This window comes from Nelumbo nucifera, chromosome 1, assembly GCF_055504915.1.
Source record: "Nelumbo nucifera cultivar China Antique chromosome 1, China Antique-T2T, whole genome shotgun sequence".
In the NCBI taxonomy this organism is placed as follows: Eukaryota; Viridiplantae; Streptophyta; class Magnoliopsida; order Proteales; family Nelumbonaceae; genus Nelumbo; species Nelumbo nucifera.
The window spans coordinates 155,182,064-155,206,082 of record NC_142649.1 but is presented as its reverse complement, the minus strand read 5'-3'; the positions used below and the strand labels follow the sequence as shown (position 1 = coordinate 155,206,082).

The 24,019-nt window shown below is 37.2% G+C and overlaps 2 protein-coding genes across 4 annotated transcripts in view; both read left to right on the top strand.

The window, feature by feature from the left end:
* Positions 1-13,282, top strand: part of LOC104602729 (P-loop containing nucleoside triphosphate hydrolases superfamily protein) — a 59,497-nt gene extending 46,215 nt beyond the window's left edge. For both annotated transcript variants that reach the window (XM_010266511.3, XM_010266510.3), the window contains exons 10-15: positions 7,955-8,059; positions 10,090-10,230; positions 10,391-10,456; positions 12,056-12,214; positions 12,776-12,857; positions 12,953-13,282. In XM_010266511.3, the coding sequence (XP_010264813.2) occupies positions 7,955-8,059; positions 10,090-10,230; positions 10,391-10,456; positions 12,056-12,214; positions 12,776-12,857; positions 12,953-13,008 (609 nt within the window). In that variant the 3' untranslated portion in view covers positions 13,009-13,282. The remainder of the gene's footprint in view (positions 1-7,954; positions 8,060-10,089; positions 10,231-10,390; positions 10,457-12,055; positions 12,215-12,775; positions 12,858-12,952) is intronic.
* Positions 13,283-16,960: 3,678 nt separating this feature from the next.
* TPR2 (Tetratricopeptide repeat (TPR)-like superfamily protein) overlaps positions 16,961-24,019 on the top strand; it is a 33,619-nt gene continuing 26,560 nt past the window's right edge. Inside the window, exons 1-5 of one of the 2 annotated variants that reach the window (XM_088894802.1) lie at positions 16,963-17,241; positions 18,620-18,832; positions 18,951-19,142; positions 19,234-19,436; positions 19,540-19,618. In XM_088894802.1, coding sequence (XP_088750928.1) covers positions 17,137-17,241; positions 18,620-18,832; positions 18,951-19,142; positions 19,234-19,436; positions 19,540-19,618 — 792 coding nt within the window. In that variant the 5' untranslated portion in view covers positions 16,963-17,136. Of the gene's footprint in view, positions 17,242-18,619; positions 18,833-18,950; positions 19,143-19,233; positions 19,437-19,539; positions 19,619-24,019 lie in introns of both variants that reach the window. The other variant, XM_088894803.1, reaches the window with a different exon arrangement.

The window sequence follows — 24,019 nt, the reverse complement described above, 5'->3', positions numbered from 1 at the left end:
TCCTTAGTTGTAGGTGGACACCTTCCCCAGATGTGGTAAGCCTTTTTGACCCAAGCCTTTTCAGGCAACCGAAGAGGTGTGGAAGATTAATGTGGAGAGCCACAAGAGCAGCTATCTTATGGTCAGTTTGGGAAGAAAGGAATAATAGAATCTTTAAAGGCGTGGAGAAAATCCAAGGAGGCAACTGTAGAAAGGATAATTATTATGACTATTCATTGATTGAAAACTTTAGATTTGTTTAAAGATTTCTCAGCTGAAGACATTTACAGGAATTGGGAAGTGGTGGCTTCTACAACTTCCATGAAACCTATTTTGCAGGAACTGTGGTCCCCACCAACACAACAAAGAGTGAAATTGAACTTTGATGCGAGTTCAAGAGGTAACCCGGGCCCTTCACTTCTTCAAGTATAGGAGGAGTATTCAGAGTTGAAAATGGCAGAATTGTGGCTTTGTTTTTAGGACCAATAGGAGTGGGGGACTCGTTGAGAGCGGAGGTGATGGCCTTGCTTCAAGGTGTAAGATATGCAAAACAGTTGGTGTTACACAAAATTGAGATTGAGGGAGACTCTAAATTGTTGATTGAGTGGCTGCAATTTGGTAAGTTGGGAGCCTGGATTTATAGACAGCCCATAAGGGAAACCCACAATATAACAAGGGAGATTGGTGCATGCTTCAAAGTGACAAGGAGATCAGCTAATGGTTTAGCTGACACATTGGCTAAACAACGGACTGTGAGGGAGAGTATGTTCTGGGCAGTTTTGTAAGAAAGGTTAGTGGGGGCTCAACACCTACTTGGGGGTTGACAGCTGTACTTAAATCTGGAAAGTTATTTTTAAAGTTATTTTAATGAAGTTACCATTTCCAATCAAAAAAATAAATAGGGGCCAATTGGTTGGGGGGTTCCAGGTCCACTTCTGTCTTCGAGAGGTCCTCTCTTAGAAGGGGTGTTTCTGGTTTCCCTTGTCATCAGGTGTGGAATCCCACCAGCCCAACTAAATCTAACTTCCTAGTTTGGACTATGGCTCTAAATAAATGTCTTACTAGAGCTAACCTTGTGAGACATTCAGCTTTCGGACCTGTCATGTTGCATGTGTGGGAGTAGTGCTGAATCCACTGATCATTTGTGTATTCACTACCCGTTTTCTTCTCAGCTGTGGAATCATTTCTTCAGCTCTATGAACTTAAGTTGGGTCATGCCAAGTTCGGTGAAGGAGCTGTTGTGTTGCTGGAAGCTCATGGGGTTGATCAAGAAAAAGAAGATTGTTTGGAAGACTATCCCTAATGCTGTGTTATGGTCCATCTGGACTGAGAGGAATAGAAGGATATTCTGTAACAAGGCTTTATGTCCGAAAGAGCTAATTCAGAAAGCAATGGGCAAATTGGTTTCTTAGGTGTCTATGTTTGAGGATTTCAGAAATTGCAATTTGTGCTGTTTCTTTTTCTAGTTCTTGGTGGAATGTGTAACTGCTGATTAGATCAGTCGGCCTTTCTGGGACTGATCTCAGCCTCCCTTGTGTATCTCTTATCTCAATAAATATTACTTTACCTTTTCCAAAAGAAAAATTAATTAACCTTCTAGGGTCAACCTACCTGGATCAATCTTGTTTGGACAGTAGAATTTGGAAACCTTCCCCATCTGGCGTGTTCACTTGTTCCTCCTTTTTTGATGTCCTCATTCAATCATCAAACCCTGTAAGGAGCTTTCCTTCAAAGGAGATTTGGTGTCAATGAAGGGATGAGAGATCCATCATATGGATGGCCGAACCCTGTAGGAAGGTAGGGCGAAATTTCAAAAATTTCTCTCTCTCCCATGTGGGAATCGCATTCCCTGTTTTAGAAAAACTGCATTTTTCAAGGATCAATCTTGTACCAAGAACCGAACCAGATCTGAACCAAAACAGTAGGAGAGGGATATACCTGATACGAAGATGCAATATCTCCCAACGAAGGCGTTCATGCCCAAAGAAAGACTCCAAAGACTGTTCCCACTGAAGATGACACAGTGAATGGTGGAGTAGAATCAGCAGGGTCCGTCCAACGAACCGAATTCTTCAGCAAGAATTCGATGGAGGCAGTGAGCACGACTTCTGATCAGCCTTTCTCCAAAGACTGATATCAAGACACTTCTTGATCGCTCCTACAAAGGGTGGAGATCGAACTGGCTGTGGCGGCAACTGGAGGAGATCGCAGGGGAGAAGATGGCGCAGTCACACTGTTGTTATTTTCCCTCTGGGTGTTCTAGAGATCTGATCTCTGGATGCTTGGGATCTGATGGCATGATCTGAATGGTTCGCCCCCTTCCTCCTTTTATAGCCTTAAAGAGAGCTCCTAATCTCATTAGGAGTTTCCTAATCCAAATTTGTATTTGGAAAATGAGTTCTCTTTAAGAGATAAGGATAATCCCTTATCTTATCTGCAGATTAGATCAGCTCTCTCCTAATCTCATTAGGAGGTTTCCAGATCTGAATTCAGATTTGGACTCTCTGAGTGGATAGGGTAAGACCCTATCCTATCTGTTGATTTAATCCCAGATCCGCCCCTTTATTCAACTAATCAAATTAGGCCAGTTCGAAATGGGCTTTAGGCCCATTAAGTCTAAGTGCTCAAACTGCTTCCAACCTGCTGCCTAGTTGGGCTTCTTTGTATGGCGTGGGACCCAAACATTGATCTACACATCAGCCACATGGGTTCAGCCCAACCTCTGTTGCAAGGCCTGGTCGAATTCACTGAAAAGACAGTGAACCCTCTGAAGCCCATCACATGGACTTCTAATGGGCCCAACACTTACACTAAGTGGTCCCTGGGCCAAGCCACCTTATAAAAACCCAGGGACTATGGGCAGATGCAAGATTAGCCCATCAGGTATTACCCTTAGTGGTCTTACACTTAACCTCTCAGCCCATAATGATCATACACTGCCCGACAAGAGAGGACCTCTCCCTCGGCTGCAAGGAACAGTGCTGCACTCTCTACTCACATGGATCCTGGGAATTAAAACCTTTTGCAAACAATTTGAAACCATAATATATATATTTATATTCGTATATAAAATATATTTTGCACAACAAATTTCAACGATTGAAATCGGCTGCCGGCAGTCTTGGTTTTCATCAGAGAGAGTGCATCCCCGATCATTACCTTTGTCCGACAAAGGGGCTGATCCTATCACTATGATCACCCACTCAGATGAATTCTTGGACTGTCCCAACATACCCAGGTTTTGACCCTCGCTAAGGATCTCACTGATTGGCATATCAAAGACAGCCCAATCCGACACCTAGTGAAGTATCATAATCGAGTTTAGGGGTCATGTGTAACTTTCCAGTTTTGCCCACTAATCACCAAGGTCCAGGGCAATACTGGAAATCTGGTCCGGTTCAGGGTTTCAAGTAAACCTACACTGCATGCACCTCGGGTCTCACCCTGGCAGCTGAGACAGGCCACCCCAACACTTGGCGGCACATCAATGTCAGCCTTAGCAGGATAAATTTCCCCAGACTTATCCAACGGCTGTGAACATTCTAACTAACACGAGTCTCACAAGTGTCCAGTTTAAGGGTATTGCACAGAAACACATCACTATAACAAGAATCAAATATGTACTTCATTCAATTACAATAAATGTCATAATGTACATCAATTTGATTGGAGCTAAGGGCATACACTGTCTAACAGTCAGCTTGTACCCCCAAAAATTCGAGCTTTTTGTTGGGAGGTGGTTCTCCAAAAGATAAATACTCTAGATATGTTGCAAAGAAAAAGACCAAATGTATGCCTATCACCCCATGTTTGTAGCCTCTACTTGGGATTTGGTGAGATGATCACACACCTATTAATTTCTTGTCCATTTGTGTGCTTTATTTGGACTTGGTTCTCTTCTATTTTTGGTTGTAGGTGGACACGTCCCCCCAATGTGGCAAGCCTTTTTGACCCAAGCTTTTTCAGGCAACTGAAGAGGCGTGGAAGATTAATGTGGAGAACCACAAGAGCAGCTATCTTATGGCCAGTTTGGGAAGAAAGGAACAATAGAATCTTTAAAGGAGTGGAGAAATCCAAGGAGGCAATTGTAGAAAGGATAATTATTATGACTATTCAATGGTTGAAAACTTTGGATTTGTTTAAAGACTTCTCAGCTGAAGATAGGAGGAGTATTCAGAGATGAAAATGGCAGAATTGTGGCATTGTTTTTAGGACCAATAGGAGTGGGGGACTCATTGAGAGAGGAGGTGATGGCCTTGCTTCAAGGTCTAAGATATGCCAAACAATTGGGGTTACACCAAATTGAGATAGAGGGAGACTCTAAATTGTTGATTGAGTGGCTGCAATCTAGTAAGTTGGGAGCCTGGATTTATAGACAGCCCATAAGGGAAATCCTCAACATAACAAGGGGGATAGGTACACGCTTCAAATGGACAAGGAGATCAGCTAATGGTTTAGCTGACACGTTGGCTAAACAAGGGACTGTGAGGGAGAGAATGTTATGGGCAGTTTTGTAAGAAAGATTACTGGGGGCTCAACACCTACTTAGGGGTTGACAGCTGTACTTAAATCTGGAAAGTTATTCTTAAGTTATATTAATGAAGCTACCGTTTTCAATAAAAAAAATTATATAACATTCTAAACATTAATCTATGAATATCTTTTATGTTTTTTCTTCTTTGAAATTATAAGAAATACTCTTTCAAATAATTATATTATTCTAAACTAATAAAGATGATGATTTTAAAATGATTTCAGCAATTCAATATAGCTTCTTTTTCTACTTTGAATAACGTTAGGGTTTAAAAAGCTGTCATATAGTATCACTATCGATATTTTAGTTATCAACATTATTGTATTATGTTTTGTTTAGCATAAGAGTTATGATTTACATGTGAATATGCTTGTAATGCTTTTTTCTTGCTAATTGTATGCTTGTTATGCTATTATGTTGTTTATCATTTCGTAAGAGTTTGAAATATTAAAAGTTAAAACATTAATGATGTTTTATCAAATTATGCATAATGAGAGAGTTGACCTCCCCCCGCCCTTGTACCTTTTCTTAATTATCTAATGAAATGGTTCTGTTATTGATCAAAAAAATTATGCATAATAAAAAATATTCCCTAAAGGAAAACAAGAAGGAATGAGTCATCTATTATCATAAATTTGCACAATAATGGGTTTAAAGAGATCACAACATATCTAAATAAATTATTTGGATAATTTCCATGTGCATGTAAATTAAAGACCTTATATTGATAGGATTAACAAAGTAAAACTTGATGAGAGCAACATAAAAGAGTTTTACGCACTTGGATATTTGTCATGATGTTTTCCAGTAATACTTTTGTATAGAAATGAAAATAACTCATGGAAGTATTTTAAAATGTGTAGACATTTTTTTTTTGGAAAAATGTGTAGGCATTTTAAACCATGGTTGGTCTATAAAAGAGTATTGCTAGGCCTCATCTTATTGTTATTGAACCAGTTTCTGCATGGATTGTCTTCTTCTTCTAATCCCCATAGCCAACTTCTATAGAGAATTGATTGTGTTCCTCAAGCTTCTTATTTGATTGCTATGAGAGTTTTTCCTTCTATTTTGTGTGCTGGTTTGAAAAGGGAATATTGTGTGGCACTTGTTGTGTCATGCTACAGGTGATCTTATGGAGATATATATGTTTTGAGGACTGATTTGGAAGGGGGGACAAGCAAAATTGATGTATTTCTCGGCTTGTATCATCTAATGGTAGAGGATGGTTATCATGTGGTTGTGCCTTGTGGACAATTTGATTTGGTACTGGTGCTTTCAAAAATTAGAGCATTACTCTCCTGCCACACACACCATAACATAGCCATAGGAATCAAGTGCCGCACAATATTCCCTTTTTCACTCGGCCCTTTAATCTGTCAACTCATCAGCAATGCTGAAATGGAATAAACAAAGCACTGTACCCACCCAAAAGTATCAAGAACTATTCTCCAGATCTTGGTAGAATAAGGACAGTGCAAAAATAGGTGGTTATCTGACTCCAATTCCCAAAGACAGAAAACACATCCCACTTGGTGCAGCTTCATTCCCCTGCTAGCTTGTCTCGAGTTAGGCACTTCCCCAAATCTGCAGTTCAAAAAAATTTATTTTGGAAAGGGCAGCAGACTTCCAGATTCTACTAGCAGAAGTGACCCACAGAACATTGGTTCAGCTTGGTTCATCATATATCAAGGAAAAAAATGTGGCTTCCAGCTGATACACCTGATTTACAATCAAGTCAAGATGAAATTTGGGGCCCGTTTGGTGCGTCTTTTTGGGAAGATCTTCTGGTAGCTCTGACATGCAAAAGACAGATTGAGCTTTTGCATGAAGATCTGAGCAGCCCAAAGCACGTTTGGCAGATGCAGGTCTTTCCGTATCTTTCCGCGTGAGAATAAAACGCAAAAGACGTGGAAAGCTTCATTTGAAGCTTCCCGAAATCAGCCCGAAATGGGATTCTCGCGTCTTTTCGGCGCTCCATCTTTTGGCAGCTAGATCTTTTGCAAGCCAAACGGGAATAGACCGAAAATTGGTCTTCCCGGCTTGTAAACAGCTGAAAGACTGCACGGAAAGACACCAAATGGGCCCTACCAGACTATTATTGGGTGGATCCATGATGGTTTCGATGACCCCTGGTTTATGTGTTATCAAATTTGGGAGACTACATTGGCTTCCAGTGGACACTTGTTTTTTGTTTTTATTAGTAAGTTATATATATTTTATTATCAGAAATGTACAATGTAGATATACACGATGTGCAGCTTCTTTATACAAAATGACAATTCTGATGAGCTTGTCCAATGCTGCTCCCCCATTGCCCCTGACCCTGATAGAGCACCTTATACAGGAAATACTAATGTTTCTCCCAGTGGGTATTCACCCCAGATCAGAACCTGTCTACTAACTCCCTCACAAGCTATGGAATTAGCAAAAGAGTTATCTGACCCTGGTATCCAGAAAACTTCTGCTTCCAATATGTGAATTAGGTGTCTTGCTTCCCTAATTGTCTGAAATTTCAATACTCTATTATGATGCAGATACAGGTTAAGGGCACAAATGGATATGGGAAACGGGGATACAATTCTCTATTTCCTAAAATCCTGGATATGGATATAGGTACCGATATCCCATGTATATGACTACAGCATGGGTTTATATAGTTTTTGAAGCTAAATGTCATTTCTCAAGACTGTCTTGCCAAATTTAATTAAATTTCTAACACATGCATATATTTTATAGTTTATAATTCGGTAAAATGTACCATTTTACATATTTTAGAAGTGCTAATGCTATGAAGTACATCTAGAAGTAAACATGCAGTATCCAACAAGTATTTTATCTGGCACAGGGATGCTAGGCATGAACATCTGGGTATCATAGATGTCCTGCCATTTCTCCTTTCAGTCAGCAGATCATATATTTTGAATCTCCTATGAAAACTCTATAGAAACTGATGCATTAGCTAATCTCAGGTCCTGAACCTCCAGGTGGACACTTTATTGAGATTACGTGTTTACCTTGGGTCGGATTGGGTTGGGAATTTGTCAAATTTTCAATGGGTCCCAACCCTTACCCGAGCCTGATGTAGTTGAAATTCTTAAAGTTGGGCAATCGGACTTGCAGCCCTAATTGAGATGGATTCCAAGATTCTGCTGATTTGTTGATATATAGTCTCACTGGAGGTGTGGATTGGGAGGAGAGACTTGCATCAGGGACATCTCTTCTGGGATAGCTTGTAGTATTTTGTTTTGTTGTCTTGTTTTAGTTTTTTCTTGCCTGTTGGTGGCTTTTTCATTTGAAAGGCTGTCTATAGACTGTACTTTCTTCTGGCATTGTTATGTATGTTAAATAACACTTAACACTTTTTTTTTTATCAATAATAACACTTAACACTTTCACAGTGATTAAACTTGAACGCAAAACAATTATCCACTCTTTATGCAGGAAACACTCCAGCGGTTTCCAGTAGATAATATGTACATGCCAGAAGTTACAAAGCAATTATCTCTTGCACGACAGATAGACAAGATTTTGCGGAAGGACTCCCAGGTAAACTGACCTTTTCTTGGCTGAAGATATTTGTAGATGTACTACTGAATGTTTATAGTTTTAGTCTCTGATGCAGTTATTCAAATGATATTGCTAATTTTAGTTACAGAAAAATGGGTTGAATGGATACAAGTTATAATAAAGCTTTTTGGTGAGTACAAGTAGGGTGTTCGCGGGTCGGGTTGGGTCGGTTTGAGTCATTTTCTTCAACCACTCCGACTTAGTCGGTTTACTTATTGACTAAACCGAAACCGACCAACCCTGAAGCAAAACCAACCCAAACATGAAGGGTCGGTTTAGTCGGTTTTTATATATATCTTAAACTGAAATATCTATTTATATTTAAGTTTATTTCTTTTTAGTTTTTATGCAAAACCAAAATATATATTTAAATCGATTAGTTTTTTTATGTAGAACTGATTTTTTGTCAATATATATTTAAATTTATACAAAACTGAATTAAACATTATACTATTGTATTATATTGTATTGGTTTTGCGTTTTTAGTTTTTATCATAAATAACTAATTTTTTTTTTCAAAGTTCAAACAAAACACAAATAAAATATATCAACATTTAACGTATAGGGTAGGGACTAAATAGTAATTCCTTAAACATACAGGATCGGTTCGGTTTGGTCGGTTTGACATTTAATGTGAACACCCCTAAGTACAAGTTAAACAAAGTTAGCACTTCCTAATTTGTCTCTTTATAAGGGAAATTTGCAATTGCTCATTGTTCAACATAATTAGGCTGTCCAGTACTATGGTCTGTGACTCTAAATCCAATTGATGATGATATCCTGAATATTTACTTGCATTTTTCTGGTCTGATGTTTTGAGAACAGTACTAGTTGTTGAGAAATTTTATACCAAGTGTTTTTTAGAAATAAAGTCATGGGATGTTTTTCTTTTAAATTGTTGCATATGTCAAACTCAAATTGTTAGATTTGTAACTCATTCAGCATGCATATTAATTGAAAAAATAGTATTTCTCTTTATTAAGAACCTTAAATTTCTTCTCAAAACATGACAAACACTAAGTTTCTCTGCATTGCTGAAATGACAAACACTTAATTTTAATGCCTTCAAGAATAACACTGATATAAAAAGTCTTTAATTGTGCAATTTCATATCAAATTAGCAACTAAAGTTTCTCTGCTGTTTTACTTCATGTGAGAGAGAGAGAGAAGAAAAACGGAGACCTCTTTATCCTTTTTTCTCTTCTCAAAACCCTTGGTTCTTTTATTTTTCAATAATAAAGCTTTATTATGGCTAATAAGATATAGTCATACTAATGATATTATAATAGGGTGTCCACCTAACCAAGAGCACGGGGTTGCCTAGACAATGCCTTGATAACTGTACCTCTCATCTTCACTATTTGTTTCTTACCTTTACCACCTCTCCCTCGACTCTATCACTCTTGGACATCTCTAATCAATGACAAGCCAAAGACCATGACTAAGGATTGACTTCAACTTCTTTTTGCTATTCAACGGTGAATCATGCAGGTCTATAGAACCAGCTAATTGACACCTTTTTCTCAACTCTTTGAGACTTTCTGATCACCTTTTTGTAAGCATGGCTTCAGGTTTTTAAGCTGAAACTTTTTCCCATCAGTGGAGGGCTGCAAGACAAACATGTGTCTCTTTAGACTCCATTATATGTTCTTTCACTAAATAATCCAATTAGCAGACTCTTCCATTTGTCTGTCTGTTGTGTTTTGATAGGTTATATGGTTTTCATGTTCCTAGTGAGGAGATGACTTGTCTTGATTTGCATAATTGTTGGGTCTAGATATTTTACTGATTGTGCGTATATGCCTTGTTCATCTTCTTGGTTGCATTGAAGTCAGAACAGCGTTCATATCTGGTAGTGAACATGATGCTGACTGACAGACTGAGCACTGATTATGTTTTCATAGAGCTAGGATTTGTTAGTTTATTTTGTCATTATATGCCATGAATTTTGTTTTATTTTGTTTCCATGTTGAACATTTTTTTCTTTTCAAATTCTGAGATTTTTCCAGGAAAGGGCAAAAAAAAGTTGGTTGGAACGGAATGCAGAGTCGGTGGAATTGGTTATAGAGGACAATGAGAGTGAGGAAGAAAGAGTTAGCAGTCATAAGAAAAAGAAAATCAGCTCCATTCATTTAAAGCAATTGCAGCAGGTGTGCTCTAATGGTTGATTTCTTTGTTGATTACATCATACGCCTCGATTGGCATTTTAATGTATAGTTAATCTGATTTTTAATACTTCATTGACATGCCTATTTTTTTCTAAATGAACTTTTTAACTTTTAAAATAATTTCATTTATTTTAAATTGCAGGAACTGAATGTTCTGCTTTCACGCCCTTTGCAACCAAAAACCTTCTCACATCGCTTTTTGGCAGGGGTATTCATTTGTAATTTTGTTCTTTTTTTCTGTTTACATTATAACCTTTCTTCTGTAAGAATTTATACTCTAGAACTTATTTTCTTGTACTTTCTTTTGCATTATACATTTTGTGTTTCATATTCTAATGCTTCTAAGTTTTTAATTGTAAGAGTGTTTTTTGCATTTCTAAGTCAATTTTCATTTTCTGCTACTTCTTTTTTATCCCAGGATGCAAGGCACAGAGTTCAACTTTGAAGCAATATTGTTTTGTGAACTTTTTTTACAATGGGAAAATTTTTATCTGAACTAGTTAGAGTACCGATTCCATTTCAGCAATGCAATCCAGCATCCATCACAAGATCCTCTTGGTTGGTCAATCAAACACTCATATGTCCAATTCCTCGTTGCCCCATATTTTGCTAGAGTATCTGCCAAAGCATTGGCAGACCTTGGAACCCAAACAACTGTAGCTATTAAAACATTCAGAATATCTCTCACCTCCCTTGTACATGCCAGTATTCAAAATATCTCTTGATTTCATATCATCCATCCTGTTACCACTCCAGTCACCTTCAATAATTAGATGCCTGTAGTTCATAGACTTGGCCCTTCTTACTCCAACACAGCCCATAGTTCTGCTCTAGTTGAATCTCCAACCCCTCCATGTCCAGTAAATAATTCTAAAATATGTCCCTCATCATCCCTAAAAACACCCCCAATTCCAGATTGGCCCGGATTTACCCAGGCTGCACCCATCAAAATTCGTCTTGATGAAACCAGCAGCAGGATTCTCCCAAAGTGAGGTTACAGAATTCCTCATTGCTGAAGATTCAAGCACTGTATAAATATAAATTACAAGTGCCTTAGCAATTAGCATCCTTTTAAGAAGTAATATTTGCATTGTTTTTTTGTTGTTAAAAGGCATATTTTATTTGTTGATGAATAAATTATGAATACGGCATACCAGGAATGTGAATGGGCAATTTCTATGATGCCAGAAGGGTTATGATACCATTGACCAATCAGAACCACCCCCCCCCCCAGTGAATTTTGATGAATACCAGCTGATTGGTTGCCACTTTTATGATACCAGTTGATTGGTTAGAAGCTTTTAGGTATCATGCCTTTCTGGTATTGTTGTTGGACTAATGGAAAAATCTTTTCTTCCTTGCAAATTGTTGGCCGGATTATCACATGCCGGTTAGCTCAGAGTAAAATGGTATGGTCTATGCAAGAATATTTCTCTCTTTTCTTTTTTCCCCTTCCAAGTATTGTTTTTTCTGGTAACAGTGGTCTTGTATCAAATGAAAGGTGAAGGTTCAAATGCCACATATGCCCCATTTTTTCAGAGTTTTTCATACACAACATTATGCATATGCATTATTACATTACATAAGATTGTGATACCCAACTAAATTGTGGTGTAGCCCAACATGAGTTGGGTTCCGGTTTGAGCAAGTTGGGTCAGTCTTTACTATCCTTGCTTTAACTGATACAAGTGATACCAATATAAAGTCTTCTTTATCTACCATCATCTTTTCAGTGGTGCACATGAATCCTTAATGTGTTTCATATGATGTTATTACTTTGAACTAATTTTTGTTGGATTTGTCCTAGGCTGGTGTTTCCCCCCTCCTTCAACACCAATTTGAAGAATTAGCTAGGAAGAAACTAGTTGAGAATAGAAGCCACAATGAAAGCAAACGAAGTAAATTTGTGGTTATTGGTCAGGATTGCATGGAGCCGCTCCAAGCACTTAGGCGTGCTGGCCCTGAGGTATGGTTCGAGATTCACATCCACCTAGCATCTTATTCCTTTCAGCTGATTCTTTCAAGAAAAAATGTCCATAATTTGGTTTGAACTGCGTAGGATAAATCCTCTTAGGACAAAATGACAAATAGTTATTACATTATGGATCAGATGCCAGGCACTAATTTCCTAAAACTAGGAACTCATGAAGCTTTTGTGCTGACTTACAGAGTTATTATAATTTTATTTTAGTTAGATGGCACCAGAAATTAAATGCTAAGGGTTATGATGTCTTAACTAAAAAAGGTCATTACTCAATGTTAGTCCCAGCTATCTGGAGTATTGGGAGGGGTGGACTGGATAAATATCCAACCTTCGGCATTTTTGCACAAAGTGATGTTCTCAGACTCAAACCCATGTTCTCCACTCTTGTCAGCCTGAAATTTTACCATTAAACCAAGCAATGGGCTAATGGCCCTGGTTGTGATGTCTCAAGTCTCAACTGTAAATATAAAATGGTTTTCATGTCAATTAGGCCTTTTCATATACATTACCATTTTTTAAATTTATTTTTCATATATTTGTCAGATGCGCATGGACTTGAAAGAATTGGCAGAAAAGCGAAGAAATATAGAGAATATAAGAAGAAAGAGGAAAGAAGAAAAAAAGCGTATGCCCATTTCCCGTTTTGTTTTTATATTTTGATTTACAATTCTGTTTTCTTTTTTAAATCTATTTCCAGGACTGAGTTTTCTCTTTTTCTAGGCTTGCGTGACCAACGAAGAAAGGAAAGAAAAAGATTGAAAAATGGCAGTGGATAGGAATTCTCAGTGCATTGACATGAATCTTGGAAAACAATAGCAGCATCCCTATAACATTTGGTTTATTCATTGAGAGGTTTCTCACTACTCCTGTAGGTGTAGAAATGGAACAATGTGATTCAAGCTATCTAATTTGAAGGATGCTCTTTGTATTTTATTGTTGTATCAATATTTGAAATTGCTGGTTGATTTTAACAACGGATAATTGCAGAGTATCTATAATTTCTGTAAATTATTTGATAGAAAAATTATATCAAAGATTAGTATTCTGAAATTCAGACTGGAAATCGCAGCATAGGCTGGTTGAACGGTCTACGTTTGCAGCCATCACTCAACCTCTAAGGGGAAAATTTGTGGAAAAACATGAAAGAAAATTGGAGAACCTAATATTTGTTAGTATATTATAAAATAGTATGAGATTGGAATCATGCGAAGGCTTTGATCAAATCAGGTTTGGGAAAAACCATTTATTTTAAACCCCAGCTTTGAAATTTGGGTCATGATTGAATAGGAATCAAGGGCCACATACATGTTTGAGCATAGTTCTCCAATACAAACACGTTGAATCACTACATTGCCTTTGCCAGATATTAGTCTTGTAAAGGGTTGCTTGAGAAGTGAATTTCCTCTACTTTTTCATTAGCCTATATATTAGGAATTTTCAAGGTTAAAAATGTTAGTATCGCAAATGTGCCAATGACACCACGTTTCAAAGTATCGATGCTCTTGAGTCTTGAAGGAGTTTGCACATCAAGAGTTTATATGTTGAACACTATACACCAATAATTTAAGATTGAAATAACTATTAATAAACTATAAACATAGAAAATGCACACTTCATTGGTTTATATAAAGAGATAGATTACAACCAATAATATTTGACTCTAACATTTAGATGTCATATATTAACTTTACTAGTAATATATCAACCAATGTTTGAGCTTCAATCTACTAAAAAAATCATTGTAGGACTAAGACATAATAAATTGTTTGTGATAGGCTATTGATAAAATCCAACTTATAGTTCTTCCTTATCATGAAAATCACTTAAAACATATATAAAACAAATTCTTTTCTAATTTTTGGATTTTTCTAAAAAAAGTAGAAAAAAAATTATTTTATTTTTTGACATAAATACTTGTTAGATCAAATGAGTTTAATAGATCATTGATAGATCCATCTTATAGTTCTTTCCTTCAATAAAAATCATTTACAATATATAAATGTTTTAAGACTTCAACTAGACAGGGTGATCCATCTTATGGTTCTTTCCTTCAGTAAAAATCATCTTATAGTTTTTTCTTATTTTTTACTAATGGATTTATTTTCTTTTTTAGTTTAATAGATCATTAACTGAAGTTGGTTTTATTTCTTCTAAACTATTGGATGACCACAAATCTAAATAAAGAGATACACGCTTGGGGGAACTTCTCCAACAAGCTTTTTTGAGCTTTTTGAATTTAAGAACCGTTTGGCACATCACATCTAGTTTCTCCTTAGGGATAATTTTAAACCATTCTGGTAGATAAGCAGAAGCAGTTTTTTTATTGGTTTCTAGTTTTCACCCTTTTTTCATTTAAAGTGGGGAATATATTTTAAAACTTTAAGATTTCCTTTTAAATATCGTCAATGCCCTCAAATTTATGTTTTAAATGACTATTAACATCTTGAACATCTTTAAATGCCTAAATTAACCTCCCAATTATTTGTTAGAGCTTCAAAATGATTAACATATGAATATATCCCAAATGCTTCTAAACCTCAAATTTGTCTGCTTTCTTATACTTTTTCTACTTGCGCTTATCCATTTACAATGAAAATTATCTGAAAATAAAGCACTGCTTATGGATAATTTCCAAGCTATCAGGTTGAGCCCTTCCAAACACCACCTTAGAATATCGATGCATGACTTAAGCATGAAAGAACTCTCTAGAGAAACATACATAAGGAGGACCATTGAGGGGTTGTTTAGTTCCATTATTATTTATTAAATAAATGTTTCGTATGGCATTTTTATTTAAAAAACAAGAAAAGTGGTTAAAAACATTTTTTAATGCCCAAGGGTTGGGAGAAACTTTCATACAACCTGAGAAAAATGTTTATTAGTTTAATTAAACAACATTTCAAATTCCATTGGGGGGAACGCTTACGTGGTGCTGAACACCATTTTCAAATAAACAAAAATGGAACAAATACCATCTTAGTTATTAGTTTGCCTTTTGATATACAATAAATTAAGTGGGAGTTATTAGTTCGTCCTTGATATCCGAATGGTTTTGTTAATGGATTGTATCAAGGTCTGGATAGACCCGAGTCCAACCTTAAAATTAAATGTACAAAATTAAGTTTGAACCAAATTGATAATTATACTCGCACATGTGCATTGCATAGAAATGGCAATTTCTACCCTACCTAGTGGTTACTTGCCCCTACTTGCTTTGACGGGCTCTTTTTTCTTGAAGGATGGATTTTGGGATTCTCCGTACGCGTACAAGTATGATATAGTATTAAGTGGAAAGCATATAAACTTTATGTATTGAGTGTTGAATTTAATAATACTTTGAATTTTATGTGAAGGATAATTGGTAGTTTATGTTTTTTACATGTATTAATCAAATAATTGGAATTTTTGTTGTGTGTTTGTATTATTTTACTTGTTTATTGTTTATATATAACAAGAAATAATAAAAAATTATATATGAGTTCTAAATCCACTCCACCCTACCCTTGAATGCAAAGAGGGTAGGGTCAAGAGAGTTTGGATTTTCAAAATCCAACACACTACAAGTTTTGGGGCAGGCATGGGTTTGAAGGGTTAAGGAGGTGGATAGGGTCCACAAATTACAAAACCCTCTTTGAACCTGCATTGTTGCCATCCTTAGCATTGCACATTGCATGTACCCTTGCAAATTGAAACATTTAGACATTATAATATGATAATATTATAAATATAATATACCCTAAACATATCAATATATCAAGAAAAAAATATTTTTTATGGTCAAATTAGTCAATTTTATTAATCATTTTTTAAGTTTGATTTATTAATTATATTAATATCTGGTTGTGATCCAAAATTGATTCGAATATGATATAAATCAGATTCTATTCGACTTCAAAATACAAACAAAACAACCGAATTTTGATCTACATGTATCCGAATATCCGTTTCCAACCCTAAATGACCACTATCCACTATAATTGTTCGTATGATTTTTTTTAAATGCTGTAAGGTTAGGCTTTTTTTTTTGTTTAAATTATTATCATCCTAATTTTTGTGATGTTTCTGCTGTCTATCACCACAAATCTTTCACATTTCCAAAGAAAATTTATTTATTTATTTTTCATAATGTGTGTTCAGAATTAATTCACATGGAATAAACTTTGCCATAATTACATTTCATCATAACGTATGGATGGCCTTTTATTATGACAATTAAACAATTCAAGCTAAGGTTTAAAATTTCTATACATATCAAACTGGTATAAAGAGTTTTACCCGGTTTAGGGGGTAGAGAGGCCTTAAACAGACCCCTTTGAACCGGGTTGAAGAAAAAAAAAAAAAAGAATGACTCGTGATACAGATTGATACGCTCCTACCGGCATATTTGACTATCGATATTTGAACCTTGATCCAAACCGTTGGATATATGGTTTTAACACATTTTAACCGTTGAATCTCCAAATAAGTAAATAATGTCCATTGGATATAAAGCTAAGCGAGTGTTGCATATCCATATGTTATAACATTGTACATGATGACATACAATAACCCCCTCAAGAAAAAATTTACAACATAACGGCTGTTTCTAATACAGGTGAAAACGTTGCATATTTTCCTACATAACGGCAACGGTGCCAAATAACAAGAAAGCCGATTTGTGGCTGTTTCCTACTTTTAGTGAGGTATTGCACTGCCGTTTCCTCCGCAAAACACCTCACTGGAAACAACTACGATACCAAACACCAATCTAGAATTCAACCCGACTCGGCGACTCGTGCCAGGCGAAAGCCGAAATTGGAGCGGGCGCTGTCTTGGACAAACAGAAGTATTAAAAAGACTGAAGCAGTCGTGTCGTGAACACTGGACTGGGAGTTGGATTGGTACTAGCAACAGCCTTATCGAAAATGGCTCTATGGATGGAAGCAGGTTCGGAACCGACGACGGCAAGCGAAAGAGCAGATATCGATGGTATCATCGCCATTAAAGAGTCAGTGGCTCTCGAGCTTAAGGTCTTCTCTCTTCTCTTCTCTCCTCTTTTCTTTTCTTTTTTTTTTTCTCTTTTTAGTATGTATGTATGTATACTTATTTCTTTTCCTTGGTTTCATGATTTTCTTCACATATTTGAGACGCAAGTTCTATTGCCCGGGTTTCCTGTTTCCTTGTGGTAAAACTGTTCATTGACTAGGGTTCTTCTTTTTTTTTTCAATCTTTATGGGCCCGATACAAAAGTAGATTTCTTCGGTGATTCGAAGCCAAATTGTGTTAGGAATTCTTTTTGGATTGGACTACAATTACAATATGATAGTGTTCAGAGAAAATAAATTCGGTTTTCAATCAGTGCTGCTTTTTTTTTTTATTAGCACCTTCTGTGAAGTTGTGAAGACTGAAGAATAGTATTGGAAGGGTGAAGATGGATATGCTATTTAAGTTTAATATGATTTTTTATAGTCATCTTGATTTTAAGGCCTACTGAAACCAGGCTGCGTGAGAAAGCATTACGACTAAAATGTCCAACTGGTATGGACGAAAACAAGCATGCGGACCTTGTCATGTTGCGAACTTTTCTGGAAATTGTAGGTAATTCGCCATAGAAAATTTCCATGCTAGGTTCTTTGGAGTGACGAGTTTAGGATGCTTCACTGCACAGTTATAGAGGGTTTGCTTGACTATACGAAACAGGCCATGCGGGTGAACTTTTCTTGGAAAAAAAAGGCATATGGTTGTTTGATTCCACGGGTAGTTGGTGTTTCATTGGAAACAAGTATGCAAATGTTGTTTCATTAAGAAAGGAAAATAGATGAAACATCCAAATATTGGCAACAAGCAACCATGTCGTACAAAGCAAAGGATCCTTCCCAAATCCCCACCTCTAACTGGCCATAACTTTCACACATCAGATTCACAATATCTTGGTAACTGAATAACCTATTTAATGACAAAATAAGCCAAAATGGCAAGCTTTGACCCCTGAAACAGCCATAACTTAAGCTGAAAGAAAAGTTGCAAACCTGCAACTTGAACTTCTTTCAATTATAAAAACCTCTAATAATACTATTTAAAATATTCTGATTCCTTTGAAGACATCCCTACAACAGTAATGGATAAAAAAGAAACCTAAAAGAAGTCAAAGTTGACCAAGATGAAAAAGAAAACGAAAAAAAATTACAAACCTACTTCTAGAGATAGGCTGTTATTACTTTCTCTTTCTCATGCCTGCATCAATTAGAATGGTTTTTATTAGTGAATTACTCAGTCTTGTATTTTTTGATTGGTTTTTTGTGTTGGTTTATTTATTCTAGAAATATTCATGTTGCTGTTTGATTCAAAAATTCCTGTCCCTTAATGTATATCTGCCTTCATATTCCTTTTATGCTACTGTTGATGCAGGAAAAAGGTAATGAGTATGTCAAGATGGGTAAAAAGCATTACTCAGATGCTATTGATTGCTACACTAGGGCACTAAATCAGAAGGCCTTGTATGATTCTGAGAATTCAATCATTTATGCAAACCGTGCTCATGTGAATCTACTTCTCGGAAACTATAGGCGTGCTCTTGAGGATGCTGAAGAAGCAGTAAGGCTATGTCCTACAAATGTCAAGGTTGTAAGTTCATTTTCTTATACAGGAATTATTGTTCTATTCTAGAACTTTCTGGATCATTCTGCTTCAACATGGAACTATGGATGTAGAAGTTTGAAGAAAGTGGCTTGTTGACTAGGCACTTTACCGAGCAACCAAAGCTGCTTTGACTTTAGATCTGTTGACTGAAGCAGCATTGTTCTGCCGAGCTGGACTTGAGCAGTCCCCAAGTAATGATGAACTAAAGAAGTTGGCAAAGCAAATTGATTTACGTAAATCAGAACATGAACTGCATGAGGCTCAAATTAAGGAGGCTGTGGCTGCAGCTAAGGTCAGATATTTGCAGTGTATGGAGGCAACTCTTTTTAGGATCTTCATGATTTGAGTCCTGCTTCTGCTAAGCTTCTGCTAAATTTGTGCAGGATATTGCTTCTGCAATTGAGAATAGAGGGGTGAAGCTTGGGAAACCAATGTATCAAGAACTCACTGGAATAAAAAAGCCTATTTTAGATAGAAATAATATTCTCCACTGGCCCGCTCTTCTTCTCTATGCAGAGGTTATGTCCAGTGACTTTATTGAGGACTTCTGTGAAACTGATGTGTTCTCAGCACACTTAGACATGATATCCACTTTGTAGTCTTTCCTTTTTATATTAAAGCCTATGTTTACATGAAATTATGTAGTTAATACACTTGGAAACCTTCTTGATGTCCTTAGCTTCAAACATGTTTTCAGAAACTTGTCCACCATTACCATGGGATAGAGAACATGTTTACACTCGTGAAGCAGTTGAACTGTACTATGAGGTACGCCCTTGAATGATTGAATTTGGCTCATTTGGTTTTCAGTGAGTAAATTAGAGGACTTAGAATTTATTTGTTCAGTGGAGGATTTTTGTTTGTGAATATTCTGGATATGTTTGATTGATCTCCATTGCAAGGAAAAATTCTTCAGTTATGTAGGTTAGAAATTTGAATGCAGGCTACCATTTTCCTTATGGCCCGAGGTGTACATAGGCATGTAGAGGTATCCGAGGAATATAAACAGAATGCTGAATGCCAAAAAGGTTTCAATTTCAAATCCCTTAAACCCAGGATTATAGTAATAAAAAATCTAGGGGTAATCCCAGGGATGTGGCTTTCTGGGAGGTGGTAATAGAGGGGTTTGTCAAAATATTAGCTTAGTAGAAACTGAAGCCTGAATTGTCAACAAGCTTCTTGGAAAAGAATTGCATCAAAAAAGGGGGGGGGGGTTACTTTAATCAAATTCACTCTTTCTGATCTTCCAATTTTTTTTTTTCTCGGTGTTTAAGGCCCCTATGAGAGAGTAGTGTTTTTTTTTTGTGGGGTGCAGGTAATAATAGAGTAAATCATCTAGTGAAGTGGTCGGAGGTGAGCAAAACAAAAGAGGTAGGAGGATATTCAGGAAAAAAGGGTTTTTTTTTGGGACTAATAGCTTTGGAGGTTCCCTAAGGAGAAAGAGGCTTTGTGGCATCTGGTGATTGAAATCATTTACGGGTTGCATCCCAATGGATAGGACTTGGGACCAGCTAGAAGAACTTATGCAAGAAGCCTATGGAAAGAAATTTTGACTTCACTTCCAACCTTCCTACAAAATTAAGATATGATGTTATTTCTTGACAAGGGGGTGAAATTTTGGGAGGACATTTGGCAAGAAAATTCTTCACTATTGCCAATTGTTCCCAAGAATCTACAATATTTCAAACCTCAGAGACAATGAAACCAACAAGCTGATTCCCTTGCTGAATTTGCTCCAGGACCTTATCCTTGTTTCCTTGGATTCTAATGAGAGGGTATTGACCCCTTTGGCTAAAGGAATTTTCACATGCGCATCCTTCTTTAAATCACTTGTTACTCTAATTGAAAGCCCAGCTTTTCCTACTAGAGAGTTATGGTCTAGCCCAATTCCACCTAAAGTAAAGATTTTTGTTGGGATGCTACTAATCAAATTATAAATATGAACTGAATCCAGAGCAAGAAGAAAACAAATCTAGGGGTGTCCAGAATAGTCGACCCCCACCCTAAAGAGTCTCTTTTATATTAAAGAGATAAAAGATATGTACAGTTACAAGAATGCCCTTACAGGGCTGAAAGATAAAAAGAACAAATAAAATAATAAGAATACAATACTGTACAACAAGGACTACTCTAATAGTGTACATCAAGATATATCTTCACACTCCCCCTCAAATTGATGCGTAGACATCAGCATCAATTTGCCCACAAGAATGAGATGTCGGCTTTTAGTCATGGCCTTGGTGAAGATGTTGGCAATTTGCATGTGAAAGGCTACATGAGAAAGAAATATAGAGCCCGCAACAAGGAGGTCTCTAATAGAGTGACAATCCACCTTGATATGTTTAGTCCTTTCATGGAAGACTGGATTAGATGCGATCTTGATAGCGCTAGTGTTGTCAGCATACAAAGGGATAGGAGTAGGAAGAGAAATACCAAGATCCATGAAAAGTGACTTTAGCCAAACAATCTCGCTACATGCAGAAGACATAGCTCTATACTCGGCTTCAGTGGAAGACTTAGAGACAATTTGCTGTTTCTTGCACTTCCAGGAGATGAGAGAGTCACCTATGAAGACGCACCAACCAATAGTGGATTGACGAGTGTCAGGGCAACCAGCCCAATCAGCATCCACATAAACCCTCAAGTGTATGGATGATGAGGAAGAGAAAAACAGTCCCTGAGAGGTTGTGTCTCTAACATAACGGATAATGCGGTGAACAACAGTCATATGAGGTTGTCTCGAGGTAGAGACAAATTGACTGACGAGGGGGGTATCAGGAAGGATGAGGCCTTCGGATTTAGATAGCTTGATGTTCAGCTCCAGGGGGGTATCAACATGTTTCTCATCAGTGATTCCAGTTAGTTTGACGAGATCAGAGGCGCATTTTTGTTGACAAATAAAATACCCTCGACTGCTACGATGAACCTCCAAACCCAAGAAGTAAGTGAGAGGACCCAGGTCCTTCATGTGAAATGAGTTATGAAGTAAGGACTTCAGCTCATAAATGCCGTCATGATTATCCCCCATTAGAAGCATGTCATCAACATATAGTAGAAGAATAGTAATACCCTGAGGCCTTCTCTTAACAAAGAGGGAGTAGTCAGAGGAATTCTGATTATACCCAACTGCAACAACAACATCCCTGAAGCACTCAAACCAAGCCCTGGGTGCTTTCTTTAGGCCATATAAAGACTTCTTCAAGTGACAGACACGTGAAGGATCACTGCAATATCTAGGAGGAGGTTTCATGTAGATTGTCTCCTTTAGTTCACCATGAAGGAAAGCATTATTCACATCTAATTGGTAAATAGTCCAGGAATAAACAGCAGGTATGGCCATAAGAGTCCGAACTGTGGTGATCTTAGCAACCGGGGCAAATGTTTCTTCATAATCAATCCCATATTCTTGACTGTATCCTTGGGCAACTAACCGGGCCGTGTATTGATCAAGAGAACCATCTGATTTCAGTTTGATCGTATAGACCCAATGGCTTCCAACAATAGAAGCATCTAGAGGAGCTGGCACAAGATCCCAAGTATCATTCTCATGGAGGGCTTGAATTTTGGCATCCATAGCTTCTTTCCACTGAGAACTTCTAATGGCTTGTTGATAAGATCTAGGGATATCTGTCGAAGAAAGTATAGCAGAAAAGGAACTATGGTTTGAAGAAAAACCATAGCAGTCAGGAGGTCGAGAGATACGGGTAGAACGACGAAGTGGAATAACCGAACTACTATCTAAAATAGGAGGATCTTGGGTCAAGGTACCACTTACAGAGGATATCTGAGATGAATGCTCTGGACCGGGTGGTAGGGGAGTTGTAGGCGTAGGAGTCGGGACACGTAGCCGCTTGCGGGTGAAGACAGGAAGATCTCTCTCGGTTGAGGAAGTAGTAGTGTCATTTGAATTAAAGTCCTGTAAAACAGAAATGGAAGGAGTAGACAATCTAGCAACCCCAACAAAGAAGGAGATATGTTCAAGAAACACAACATTCCGAGAAATCCGAATACGACGAATAGCAGGATCATAACACAAAAATCCTTTGTGGTCAGGACTATATCCCACAAAGGCACACATAACAGACTGAGCAGTTAATTTAGGATGGACAACCAAAAACGTGAAGGCTAGAGAAATCTAGGGGATAACCAAAAAGTTTTTGGAAGGGAGAAGTGTTGCCTAGAACAGAGGATGGATGAAAATTGATCAAATACACAGTTGTATTGGCTGCTTCTACCCAAAACGAAGTTGGAGTACGAGACTCCTGTAGTAATGTCCGCACAAGACTGAGAATATGTCCGTTCTTCCGTTCATCTACACCATTCTGTTGTCGAGTGTCTAGGCAGTTGCGTTGAGACTAAATTCCATAACTCCTCAAGTATGCCAGGAAGTCTCCATCTCCATATTCTCCCCCTGAATTTGAGCGGAGGATAGTCACATTGCACTTGAATTGATTTTGCACCATAGTATGAAACAATTTAAATGCACCAAAGACTTCTGATTTGTGTCGCAGAAAATAAATCCAAGTATATCTGGTACAATCATCGATAAATAATACAAAATATTTGTACCCCAATCGTAAAGTAATAAAAGCAGACCAAACATCACTATGTACTATCTCAAAAAGGTTTAGTGGCATGTTCAGATGTATGAAGAAATGGTAAAACATGACTTTTACTCAAACAACATGTAGTGCAAGAAGCATCAAAAGTATTAATAGGGGGAATTTTATTCTTAATCAAACCAAGAGTCAAACAAAAATTTTAATCTTTGGGAATATGGATGACCCAATCTTTTATGCCATAAATCCCAAACATTATTTCTATAACACAACAGAGAATCAGGCAAAGAAGAACTAAGTAAAGTTGAGGATGCCCCCGATTGAGATTTCTCGAACTCCAGCGCAAACAAACAACCCAGCCTACACCTCCTTTCACCTTCCCAGTGTACCGGTCCTGTATCAAGCAACCATCATGAGAAAAGGTGAGAACATTTCCTTCATCAACAAGTTGGCCAACATAAATCAGATTAGTAGTAAGGTTGGGTACTAAGAGGGTTTTGAAGAGAGGAAAAGATCTGGTTGGTGACAATTGGAGGGACAGATCATTACTACCAATGATGTCTAACTTTTCACCATTAGCAGTAATAGTATGTTTATGGTGAGTTTTAGT